This window comes from Sebastes umbrosus, chromosome 14 (genome assembly GCF_015220745.1).
Source record: "Sebastes umbrosus isolate fSebUmb1 chromosome 14, fSebUmb1.pri, whole genome shotgun sequence".
NCBI lineage: Eukaryota > Metazoa > Chordata > Actinopteri > Perciformes > Sebastidae > Sebastes > Sebastes umbrosus.
This window is the reverse complement of record NC_051282.1, coordinates 10,224,691-10,236,903: the sequence shown is the minus strand read 5'-3', so window position 1 is coordinate 10,236,903 and position 12,213 is coordinate 10,224,691. Positions and strand designations below refer to the sequence as shown.

Here is a 12,213-nt window from a genome sequence, read left to right as displayed (position 1 = left end):
AAATATGGATCTTTTATGACATTTTGAGGAGTGTCTCTGTGGTTTGCATGTTCCACATTTTATAATGTGTCATGCTGCGTGGGACTCACACTGGTCCGGTCTAGTCTTGAATCAGTCTCGCCCTGCCTTGGTCATGATTTGGTCTCGGTTTATGTGGTTTTGAATACAACACTGTCAAGAGGTAACTTTGGGATTTGGGGGCGCTGTTGACCACAAAACTCAATCAGTGTATCTTTGAAACACTACAAGCGGGTTGCACAAACAGCTACCGTATTGTTATAGGGAGTAAATATCAGGACTGCCTTCATGCTTCCAGTACTTCACTTTGTCTAAAGTAAAATAACTACACAAGAAAGTTCTTTTAGAAGGAAAACTGCCTTGAAGTCGTGCTGTGATGTGATGTTTCCTCAACCCACTATCTGATATTTAATGAACATAAAAAGTAATCCCACATGATAAACACGCTCCAGGAGACAGTTATCTTAGTACATATTTATTGGAAATGCAGTCAAAATAAAAATCCATTTTTTGAGAGAAGACATGTTTGACAGTTCATCTTTGTCATAGAGAAAGACACATATAAGTGACATAAGTTAGTTTAGCTTATACATGTGACATGCAATAAATAATAGCTCATTACAGTCTGACCTAACCTACATTTGCTTCCATTTGTACACAGCGGAACAGCGACGGTGTAAACTGATATCCTCTTTTGAAATGCACAAAGGCTAGTGTAGAGAGTGGACTATCAATTGGTAATACGAAAATAGAACCAGGTAGCATTTCATACTTGAAAAGTAAAAGGACAGACAGACAGCAAGCACAACTGTGTACTTCTTTTTTGTGCGTCAAGCCTCCTTGAAATGCAGAACTTCATCTAAGTGGCAGGCATTAATTCTTTCGCTTTGTTTTATTTCTTTTGTGACGGAAATAAACCTCTTCAACAAACCACAGGACAGGACTTTGTGCATGTGTGGCACAGACTGACAGGGCATGCAAGTTATCTCTGTGCAAATACTGAAAAAAGGAGCAATATTTTTACAAAACATCATAAGAAAGAGGAGCGACTGAAACAGGCCCCGAGAACAGATCTGAGTGTAAGACCGATGTCTGGCTGGAAAGCACTGTGGACGACTGGAAAAAGTAGCTGCATGGAAGTAGTAATGTGGACTGTTACGTTTGCTGCCTCAGCGTCTGTCTCCCGCTCTCAGTAAACCCAGTGACCCCGCGAATGAAACCTGCCACTTACATCCATTTAGTCCTCTGGATTGCAATGGATGATTTGAGGACACTTTTGGGGCCTCCGGCTTGCTATCACGCCTAATAAATGATCCACAATGATAAAATTACCACTCATTTTTTATTCAAAGGCAACAATGTCTTCATCGAACTCAGTAGGTAATGAATGTAGCTTTGTAAACATGTGGAAATTACCTAACATACACAACTATTTACATATACAAAATGAGTGGCAAGTCTACTTATGGTTATTCTGATCTCTCTCCATCTCTCTTTCTCATCATTCAAAAGCCCTTAAAGAAGCCTTCAGCCACCGTGGCTTCTTTAAAAGTCACCGTCAGAGAGTTGATAGTCACGTCTGTAGAAATCACCTTCCCGGGATGTTCTGCTGCAGCGAGAGCAGCCTGACTGCCTGGTGTCGTCGTGGTAACACTCTGATTGTCGTCACTCACCTCTTCCTCCTTCGTCGCCTCAGTAGTGGCACAGTCACCTGCCGCCTGAACGCTCACTATCACCGAGGTCGTGTTGTTGCTCTGACAAACGCTTCTCTCTAATGTGGGACACTCCGACCCTGACTCCAAGTCCTCCTCAACTCTGTCCCAATCTGAACCGTCGCCCACGGAAACCGCATCTTCCAGCACGGCCTCAGGCACAGAGGCATTGTCTTTTGATTGGTCGCACGCGATCGTTTGGTTCTGTCTCATTTCAATCCATGTTTGTGTGCCTACCGTTGTCAGGTCGGCGTCCACCTTCTCCTCCACCTCCATCTCTATGTCCTGCCGCTCCAGCAGGGGTGGGGAGCTGCACTCTGACTGACCTTAAAGAAATAAAAAGAGACATTTTGTTCATTTTCTGAGGTCAATGGTCATGACCAAGGTACTGAATTTGTACGTGATTAACTTGACAAACCAACCGTATAAACTGTCTTCACGTCTCTCCTCATTGGTGCTTTCAGACTCCTGCTTGTCTTCTTCGCTGGTGACGCCCCAGTCCTCCTCAACGGGCTCCTCCCTCTTCCTGAGCGGAAGGATGGTTTTGTGTGAGGGTCCCTCTGACCCCCGTTTCGACACCCTCTGCTTGCTCTTCCTCCTGGCGAGGCGACGGTACAGGCTGCCCCGCTCGCCCTGGTCCACATCTGTACTCATGGAGCGGGTGAGGGAGAGACGCAGTCGAGGTGGGGGCTTCTGCGAGATCTTGTTGGCACTGCGGAGGTCCATGGCAAAGAGGTTCTGGGGCAGAGCAAAGGTGACAAGTTAACACATGGATCATTACTGTGTTCGTTGGGAAATGTAGTCTTAAAATATACATCTTGTGATATTCTATATTTTTCTTATGGTCAACCAATCCCATGAAAAGACCAAAACCAATAATTAATTGATCCTACTAAGTACTGACTGTGTGTAAAAGCCTTATTATAGCCTAGTCCTCTGTGCCATAGAGCTCGACCTTGGTCCAAAAAGTCTATAGCCATGCTAGCGGCTCAGTGTGACTGTACTTAGGCACACCTGTCCTTTGAGCTAAATGTTAACATCAGCATGCTAATTGCTTTAAAAAACATGAATGAACCACACTGTTGCACTGGGTGACATGTTCCTTCATTAAGATGAACATGGGCACTGTAGTTTATTTTGAGTCATCCCACATATACCATCCCGCTACTGTAAAATACTAGCTCAGAAAATGTGTATTCATCCACCGCTAAAAATAGTCCACAGCAAGTTCACTATTTACTCCTGCTTTAATTTAATAACTTTTTGCTCAACTTCTCGCTCCAAAACACAACATGTATTTTAACTGCATTGCATTCTGGTTTATTGAGGCTATCATTAGTGCTGAACAGTGGCGGAAGACGTATTCATATATTTTACTTAAATAAAAGTAGCGATACTACAATTCAAAATCTTACTTAAAGTGAAAGTACAAAAGTATTGGCATCAAAATATACTTGAAGTACCAAAAGTGAAAGTACACATTGTGCAGAATGGCCCATTTCAGAATATGATTTATTATATGATCAGATTATCATTATTGATGGATTAACACTTTAATGTTGCAGCTGGTAAAGGTGGAGCTTATTTGAATTACTTTATATATTGTTGGATAGTTTAACCTATAATAATACATCATAATATAAATCTGTGAAGTAACTAGTAACTAAAGCTATCAAATACATGTATTGGAGTAAAAAGTACAATATGTGCCTCCAAGATGTAGTGGAGTAAGTATAAAGTAAGTATACCCGCAGCACGAGCCTCCTGGGTCTGAGACCTTTCCTTCGATAGGCCAGAGCTCTGATCTTCTCCTGACTGGGAGAGAGAGAGAGAGAGAGGCGGGAGAAGAGGACAGAGACAAAGTGATAAAGAGAAACAGACTGTGAGCGAGAGAACAAAAAAAGAAAACACAAATAAAAGTGCTTTGCAAGCATAAAGAGGAAGCTCTCCAAGATTACTCACTGCTCTTCGTAGGCCAGGACCAGGCGCGGATCCAAAATATTGTCCTCTGGTTCCCAAGTACTGTACCTGCCAACACAAATACACATTCAAATAAGTCTATCTATCTATCTATCTATCTATCTATCTATCTATCTATCTATCTATCTTCACAGGACACATTCAAATGAGTCTATCTATCCATCTATCTATCTATCTATCTTCACAGGACATGGTGTGCTCAGGTATCAAGAAGCATATTTTGAAAAGGCTACTGAGTTTATATTGAAGGGATGAGATCACAGGATGATGACTCAAGGCTTACTCACTTTGGGGACCATCCCTGCCATTTCAGTAGATACTCCACATTACCCTGAGGAGGAGAGACAGGAGAGAGAGAGAGAGGAGGGGCTTTTAGAGGAGACACATTCACACAACCTGTATATTAAATAATCTGGTCCAGCAGTGTGATGCAGAAAGAAACAAGCAGCTGTTCTGTTCTGTTCTGTGTGAGTGTGAGAGAGAATAAAAAGGATGACTGTCACTTTAAAGTGTGGAGAGAGAGAGAGAGAGAGAGAGAGGGAAAAGGGAGGAGGGTCATGGACATTCTTCTCCCTTTCAAATGGTGTTTTTCTGGTGGATGACGTCAATGACAGCGGGGCTGGGCGGCCTCCAAACAGCAGCTTTTCTCTCTCAGCATCGCGGTGACGTGACCGCACATGGCTTCACCAGCCGGTCTCAACAATACACGGGGCTCTATCTTGAACATCACACCGGTGGCTGTGATAGGTGGGGCCACACGGGGAACATGTAAACAACGTGGTGTTGCGCAACGTTCAACCTGCTAGTCTCATCATCAGTGAAAAATAACTCTATCACTCAGTGTGTGGAGTTTTTATTTTTGAGGACATAGTGTACAGTGTCACCATTTTTTTTTTTATATCACTCTAAACTTTATAACAGCATATTATCCCACTATTACATAAAGATGATGTCGCACTGCACTTATTCATTTGTTTACATCACAGAGTACACTGTGTGCACATGCTGCGTCAATATATTATTTTTTTTATTTGATAGCCTATAATCTGTTATGAATCCACATCTTCTCCACTGTAAAAAAAATCAATGGATCACCATTACGCAGCGTTTGGTGACATTACGCAGCAGTTTCACATCGATACTCAGCCGCTCGCTGGCGTAACTCAAATCAACTGCGCAGCTCCACACACACACACAAACACACGCACACAAACACAGCCCGTATGCCCGTTTTCAGGATACACACCCCCTTTTCCATCTTACTACAGCTGCGTAGGCTCCCTCAACAAACCACGCTTCAGTGCTGCAGCAGCATCTCCAGCGGCTGCACAGAACAGGAGCGTTCCAGAACGCAAACTCTGCAGCGATGTGAAACAATGTTTCAACTTTGTGCGCAGTTGATTAAAAAAAAGGAGAGAGATTAGTCTTTGAACGTGTCTTTTTACGCACACTGTAGGGAAAGTGCGTAGCCTAGTTTGTGTTGTGCATGAGGAACAGCGGAGGGTACACGCTGTTCGTTAGGATAGAAACAACACAGGGGATATAAGTCAAGTTATATAGAAGTCTTACCTTTCTCACTCTCTTCTTTGTTATTGACTCCACAGCGAACACTTGGTCTCCCACTGATGACAGCTCCATCTCTGAGCGCTGCTCCACACGCTCCCAAACAAACTGGTTCTGTTATTGTATTGAAATAAAAAATAGACTCCTTATAAAGAGGACTAGGGGGTAAAAATAAAATAAAAAATAAAAGTCCTCTTTAGTGTGGCTGTGGCCCCCCCCCGGTGTGGACACTGAGCTCTGAGCGCTGAGTCTCTGCGCTTCCTCCTCACTCCAAACTCCAGCTGCCTGCCTGCCTCACTTTTTAAAATCTGCGACACATCAACAACACGGCACAGGACAACGCGCTCCTTTAAGTCGAGCGCGCCGCCTTTCCATTGCGTAGGGCCGAGCCCCCAGTGTGCGTACCCGCGCCCGCGAGGACGCGCACGCAAATTGGAGCATAGTGCAGAGGAGGGACAGAGGAAGAGGAGGAGGAGGAGGAGGGGGGAGAGTCAAAGCGACAAGGTTATTATGAGAAAGGAAAGTTACTGGGGAGTAGAAACATGAGGGATTTCACTTACATTTCATCATTAAAAAAAATACCACTCATTTTTATTTCATGGCTGACCTTTCAAAACCTTACTTTTTTATGTTTTATGTATGTTTTATTTCATTCCTTGTAAAACTTTAATATATTCTTGCTACTTTAAAGAAATATTTTGGGGAATACGCGTAATTCTAATTAATGAGAGTTAGCCTAGATGAGAAGCTCGATACCATTCTCACATCTGTATGAAAAATCCAGGCTATTGGTGCCTTCAAATGAAACTTGTGAGCTATATTATATATATATATATATATAATTACGAAGAAAAACAATATACGACTAAAATTACAATATATTAACTTATTATGTACCCGAAAAATGAACTTTCATCAACTTCCATGGCCTCCGCCATTTCTGGCGTCAACAAACACGTCACAACTTGTGAACTCGGAACTTTCAGAAACTTTCCACTTGAAGGAAAATTTCCACACAACCCCATTTGTAGACATCATATTTCTTGGCTGGGAGCAGTTGCCACGCAACTAGTGGAGACTTCAGGAAGTTACCAGGAAATAGTCAGACATACAGCCTAGGCTGCGTCTGAAATTGCATACTATGCACTACATACTCCAATATGTGTACTACCGTTCAACATGCTTTTGAGTGAATAAACAGTAGTATTTTCAGACGCACGGAGCAGTAATTTACGTCGTCACTTGCTGAGGGTCTCCTTGTCTTTGGAGATGTGTAACCATGGTAACCCGTGCCAACCTCATGTGACCAAAACGACGGTTTGAAAGTCTGAATTCATTTAAAATATATTACGTCTAGCAAAGTGAAATCTTATACTTACAGTTAAAGTAAAGCGTTATTAACGTCTGTTATGGACGTTATCATTACTACCGCATTGCATTGTGGGATATTTATGCCACCATGGTGTTCAGTGTTGCATACTGTAATATCCGCGTACTATTGGTTTCATACTATGGTTTCGGATATACCAAAGAATAGTGAGCTTTAACGGTGCTGGTGGGTGGATTTTGTTTACCCATTTTCCGGTCTTTATGCTAAGATAAGCTTACCAGCTATAGCCTTAACTCTCCGCCACAAAGCAAATATGCTTATTTCCCAAAATGTAAAACTATTCCTTTCAGATATTAACAAACAGAACAACATGTCAATCCAATCATAGCTTCAAAATAGGACAACTAGGTTTGATATAAAGGCTTTCTGCTCTTTCACAGGTGAAATACAGTCAAACGAAGTTGTGCAGTTAAAACGACTGAACTCCAGCCTCAGCATGCAGCATGTGAGCGCGTGTATTTTTATGTAACAGTAGAAAAGGCAGGAAAGATCAGAATCTGCAATGGAAATGAAAGCCTTGCTTCACTCTGGTGGAGATGTTCACCCCTCCAGCCGCGTTTGATCCAAATATGGAACTAAACAGCTAAACACTGACTGGAAATCTTAATTTTACATCCTGAATGCTAAGCAACATCTCTGCAGAGCGGAGAGCTGAAAATAAGATTGAGCGCAACACAGATGAAAAAGATCTCAGTGATGATAATGACCGTTGATATGTTGCAGCCAACATTTATTACCATTAGAGAGGACTGATTCTTAAAATCTATGTGAAGTGGTTTGGTCACAGCCACTGGTCACACCCATCTGACTTCATACCTGAACGTGTACTCGTCCAGCCCCCCAGGTGGGGACAGCTCATAAAGGTAAAGTGACTGCTGTGGAAAAAAGGCCCAGAGCCAATTTCCTATTATCTTTCATTGAGGCTGGTGTAGATCAGTTTACAGTAGGACTCTCTGTAACTACACGCACACACACACACACACACACATAGTCCCTCCACACGGTCCATGGTCTCTCTGCACCTGGAACACTTGCATCACTTACGGACATTGGGTGTCATGGCAACAGTTTCTACGGCGACCGCGGGAAAAGCTGGATGATGATGATGAGACAGCAGGAAGAGTTGATGAACAGCTCAAGGCTAAAGAGTGATCCACCTATACTGACCCAACTTTGACCTCCTAATCCAGAGATAATGTAAACAACCCTACTAAAAAATTCCTATAATAATCCAACAATGTTCTTATATATATACATATATCATCTGTGGTATTACAGTAAATAGAGTAGATTCATTTTATAGTGATTATGGGCTTTAGAATAAAAAATATATACTGTATATCTTTAGGTGTCTATAACTGTCCTGGTGAGGTTTGATATAATTAGAGTGGCGACTAATCATTATTTTCATTATCAATTAATCTTCCAATTATTTTCTCAATTATTTGATAATCGTTTGGTATATAAAATATCAGAAAATAGTGAAAAATAGCCCCTCACATGTTCCAAAAGCCCAAGTTATCCTATTGAAATTGTTCTTGCAACAGTCAAAAACCCAAAGGCAATCAGTTTATTAAGCACTTATTACAGAAACCCAGAAATATTAACAAATGTTAACATGTGGGACGTTGCAATCAGCAATTTTCTTTAATCATTTTTGCTTAAAAAATACTTAAAAATGAATAACTGATCAAAATAGTTGCAGATTCATTTTCTGACAATTGTTTCAGCTTTTATTTAAATCATCATGTTTCATCTCTTATGATGTTGTAATATTCTTTAAATAAAAGCCTAGGACATTCAATAGTTTATTGACCTCACTAGTGTTTACTCCAGTGATTTAGTGTGTCACTTCCAGAAAGTAGTTGGATTTGTAGAGACAGATAAATTGATGTAGCAGAGACCAAGACGTTCTGGCTTTTAATCCCTAGAATGAGTCATTCTCCAAAAACTATAAATCCTTCATTTCCCATAATGCAACTGCAATTCATGAGATCCTCCCTGCCTTGTAAACACCCACGTCTTTTAAACTTCACATCTCCAGTTTGTAACACAGTTTCTGTTAAAAAAAACGTTTTGTCTCAATCAAACCGAGATAACCCTGATGACATCACTATGACACCATCAGGGTTACTTTGTCAGACTTTAGACAAGCTCCCTTCAGAGGCACAGAAGACATTATACAAATGTTGTTTTTTTTATATTCTTCATGACGAGTAAACTGAACTCGTTAAATATTATTGGTGGACTGCCCCTTTAAAGGGACTGTTTGTAACTTCTTACACTTATAAATCACCCGGGTCGGTGTCCCATGCGTGCACGCATATGCGCGCTCGCGTGTGGCTACGCTGTTCAGAATCAGACTCCATCACAAACTACACAGAAGCACCTAAACTGCAAAGTTATATCTAGTAAAGCTCATCTTACAAAACAGTGTTGGCCGCGGTCGGAGGACGCAGGGGAGACCGTAGCTTTGGTCTCCAGGGCCGGAGTCTCTGCTGATTTCTGCTCCTCTGCTCCTCTGCCTGCCTGCTTGCCATCACTCAGCTCGCTCCACTCTCATGTGCATGCACGCACAATACACACTGCAGAAGACTTCGTAGCTCTGAGAATATCTAGTGAATGTACAGTGGACGTTTGTGCAGAAATAACTGCTGCAGCTCCTCCAGACCAACAGAGGTTTCCCGTGTCTTGTGAAGTGACGAGGCTCCGCAGCGAGAAACGTTATCGTCTCCGACCGGGTGCCGGTGTCTCCCTCTGACCGTGCGTGGTCGAGAGGCTGAAGCAGGAAAAGCCAACATTAGGATCAGCATTGATTCATGGAGAGACCTTCGTCTGGTCAGCTAACATTACTGCCAAGCAGGTGAAATATAGAGTGATATTGTGGTTTTAGCTGACGTGTGTCGCCTCACTGTTTAGAGCGATGCTCGTTCATGTCTATTTAGAGCGAGCAAGCGCGACCCCGACGCTGACTTTCGTTGACTTAACGGCCACAGATGTCGCTGTGAACAAGCATTTCTGATTCTTACAAACAGTCCCTTTAAGTTGATGCTATAATGCTCCTTTAATATTCTTGCAAGAGTTTCGTGGTATTTACAGGAGTTTAGTGATTGAGTTATTGAGCACTGTGGTGTAATATCCTTACAGGGATTGAGTTTGCACGGTGATCCTGCATGATGTTATAGATCTTATAAGAGACTTGTGCTGATCTCATAGTGCTTTAAGGTGTTAGTAAGTAGCCTCCTCCTGCAGCGACCAGCGTTATGGTATCACTTTAAAAATGTAATAAGGGATGAAAACAGCGCTTTTTCCCGTAAGGAGGAGGATATCGCAGCAATTCAGAAAAAAAACCAACAGTGCTATCACATGACTTGTTATCTGCCCGGATACTACAGTGTGCAGAGTTGGGAGCTGAGGATGGAGCGGTAAAAACAACACGGCAGGACGGATCACAGCCTAGCTCTCCCACCCACATGTGATGACTCACGCATGACTCACCAAACGTGACGGTAAAATCACCGCCACTTCTCTGGAATAACAACAGAGAGAGAAAAAACACACAGTAGGGTCACTTACAGACCGACTCATACCGGGAATACATGCGTTTCTCATTTACTCCCCTTTTGTCCTGGGGGGTGTACTTCATCTGGATCGCCTGGTAGTACAGGGGGAAGCACTTCTGGGAACATAGATATATAAAAAAGAACATTCACATTTCACTGCAGTGAAACACGAAGCTGCACGACTCCAACTTTATCTGACAGAGAACATGAAGGATCACTAGATATCTTTTTATGCAACACACCTATTAACATTCAACATTTTGTATCAGTTACCACACAATGTGCATGTCTGCAGGTAAAACAGCCAGGACCAGTACTTTATAGTATTCTACTTAATACTCCACTACATGTCAGATGGAAGTATTGTACTTTATACTCCATTACATGTCAGAGGGAAGTGTTGTACTTTATACTCCACTACATGTCAGAGGGAATTACTTTATACTCCATTACATGTCAGAGGGAAGTATTGTACTTTATACTCCACTACATGTCAGAGGGAAGTATTGTACTTTATACTCCACTACATGTCAGAGGGAAGTGTTGTACTTTATACTCCACTACATGTCAGAGGGAATTACTTTATACTCCATTACATGTCAGAGGGAAGTATTGTACTTTATATTCCACTATTGTACTTAATACTCCACTACATGTCAGATGGAAGTATTGTACTTTATATTCCACTATTGTACTTAATACTCCACTACATGTCAGAGGAAAGTATTGTACTTTATATTCCACTATCAGAGGGAAGTATTGTACTTTATACTCCACTATTGTACTTAATACTCCACTACATGTCAGAGGGAAGTGTTGTACTTTATACTCCACTACATGTCAGAAGGAAGTACTTTATACTCCACTACATGTCAGAGGGAAGTACTTTATACTCCACTACATATCAGAGGGAAGTATTGTACTTTATACTCCATTACATGTCAGAGGGAAGTACTTTATACTCCACTACATATCAGAGGGAAGTATTGTGCTTTATACTCCACTACATGTCAGAGGGAATTACTTTATACTCCATTACATGTCAGAGGGAATTACTTTATACTCCACTACATGTCAGAGGGAAGTATTGTACTTTATACTCCAATACATGTCAGAGGGAAGTACTGTACTTTATACTCCAATACATGTCAGAGGGAAGTACTTTATACTCCACTACATGTCAGAGGAAAGTGTTGTACTTTATACTACACTACATGTCAGAAGAAAGTACTGTACTTTATACTCCAATACATGTCAGAGGGAAGTACTTTATATTCCACTACATGTCAGAGGGAAGTATTGTACTTTATACTCCACTACATGTCAGAGGGAAGTACTTTATATTCCACTACATGTCAGAAGGAAGTACTTTATACTCCATTACATGTCAGAGGGAAGTACTTTATACTCCACTACATGTCAGAGGGAAGTATTGTGCTTTATACTCCACTACATGTCAGAGGGAAGTACTTTATATTCCACTACATGTCAGAGGGAAGTATTGTACTTTATACTCCACTACATGTCAGAAAGAAGTATTGTACTTTATACTCCACTACATGTCAGAGGGAAGTACTTTATATTCCACTACATGTCAGAGGGAAGTATTGTACTTTATACTCCAATACATGTCAGAAGGAAGTACTTTATACTCCATTACATGTCAGAGGGAATTACTTTATACTCCATTACATGTCAGAGGGAAGTACTTTATACTCCACTACATGTCAGAGGAAAGTATTGTACTTTATACTCCACTACATGTCAGAGGGAAGTATTGTACTTTATACTCCACTACATGTCAGAGGGAAGTATTGTACTTTATACTCCAATACATGTCAGAGGAAAGTATTGTACTTTATACTCCAATACATGTCAGAAGGAAGTACTTTATATTCCACTACATGTCAGAGGGAAGTATTATACTTTATACTCCACTACATGTCAGAAGGAAGTATTGTGCTTTATATTCCACTACATGTCAGAG

The 12,213-nt window shown here is 41.4% G+C and overlaps 1 protein-coding gene across 2 annotated transcripts; it reads right to left on the bottom strand.

Moving 5' to 3' along the window:
- Positions 1-479: 479 nt before the first annotated feature.
- cbx7a (chromobox homolog 7a) lies at positions 480-5,625 on the bottom strand. Of its 2 annotated transcripts, XM_037792580.1 has the most exons (7): positions 5,280-5,623; positions 3,998-4,041; positions 3,693-3,758; positions 3,479-3,545; positions 2,153-2,468; positions 1,968-2,056; positions 480-1,883 (listed from the first exon to the last, which is right to left on the bottom strand). In XM_037792580.1, the coding sequence occupies exons 1-7, from the start codon at positions 5,346-5,348 to the stop codon at positions 1,524-1,526; spliced, it is 1,011 nt and encodes a 336-aa protein (XP_037648508.1). In that variant the 5' UTR covers positions 5,349-5,623; the 3' UTR covers positions 480-1,523. The 2 variants fall into 2 exon arrangements, with proteins under 2 accessions (XP_037648508.1, XP_037648507.1); XM_037792579.1 differs by having other exon boundaries at positions 480-2,056; positions 5,280-5,625.
- Positions 5,626-12,213: the final 6,588 nt, after the last annotated feature.

Bases quoted from the DNA above. Each gene is read 5' to 3' on its own strand.
- cbx7a (XM_037792579.1), bottom strand. From the start codon at position 5,348: ATGGAGCTGTCATCAGTGGGAGACCAAGTGTTCGCTGTGGAGTCAATA. The intron at 3,759-3,997 runs GTGAGTAAGCCT...TTGTGTTGGCAG, and splicing joins TGGCAGGGATGGTCCCCAAA to GTACAGTACTTGGGAACCAG. The intron at 2,469-3,478 runs GTATACTTACTT...GCTCTGCCCCAG, and splicing joins CCAGGAGGCTCGTGCTGCGG to AACCTCTTTGCCATGGACCT.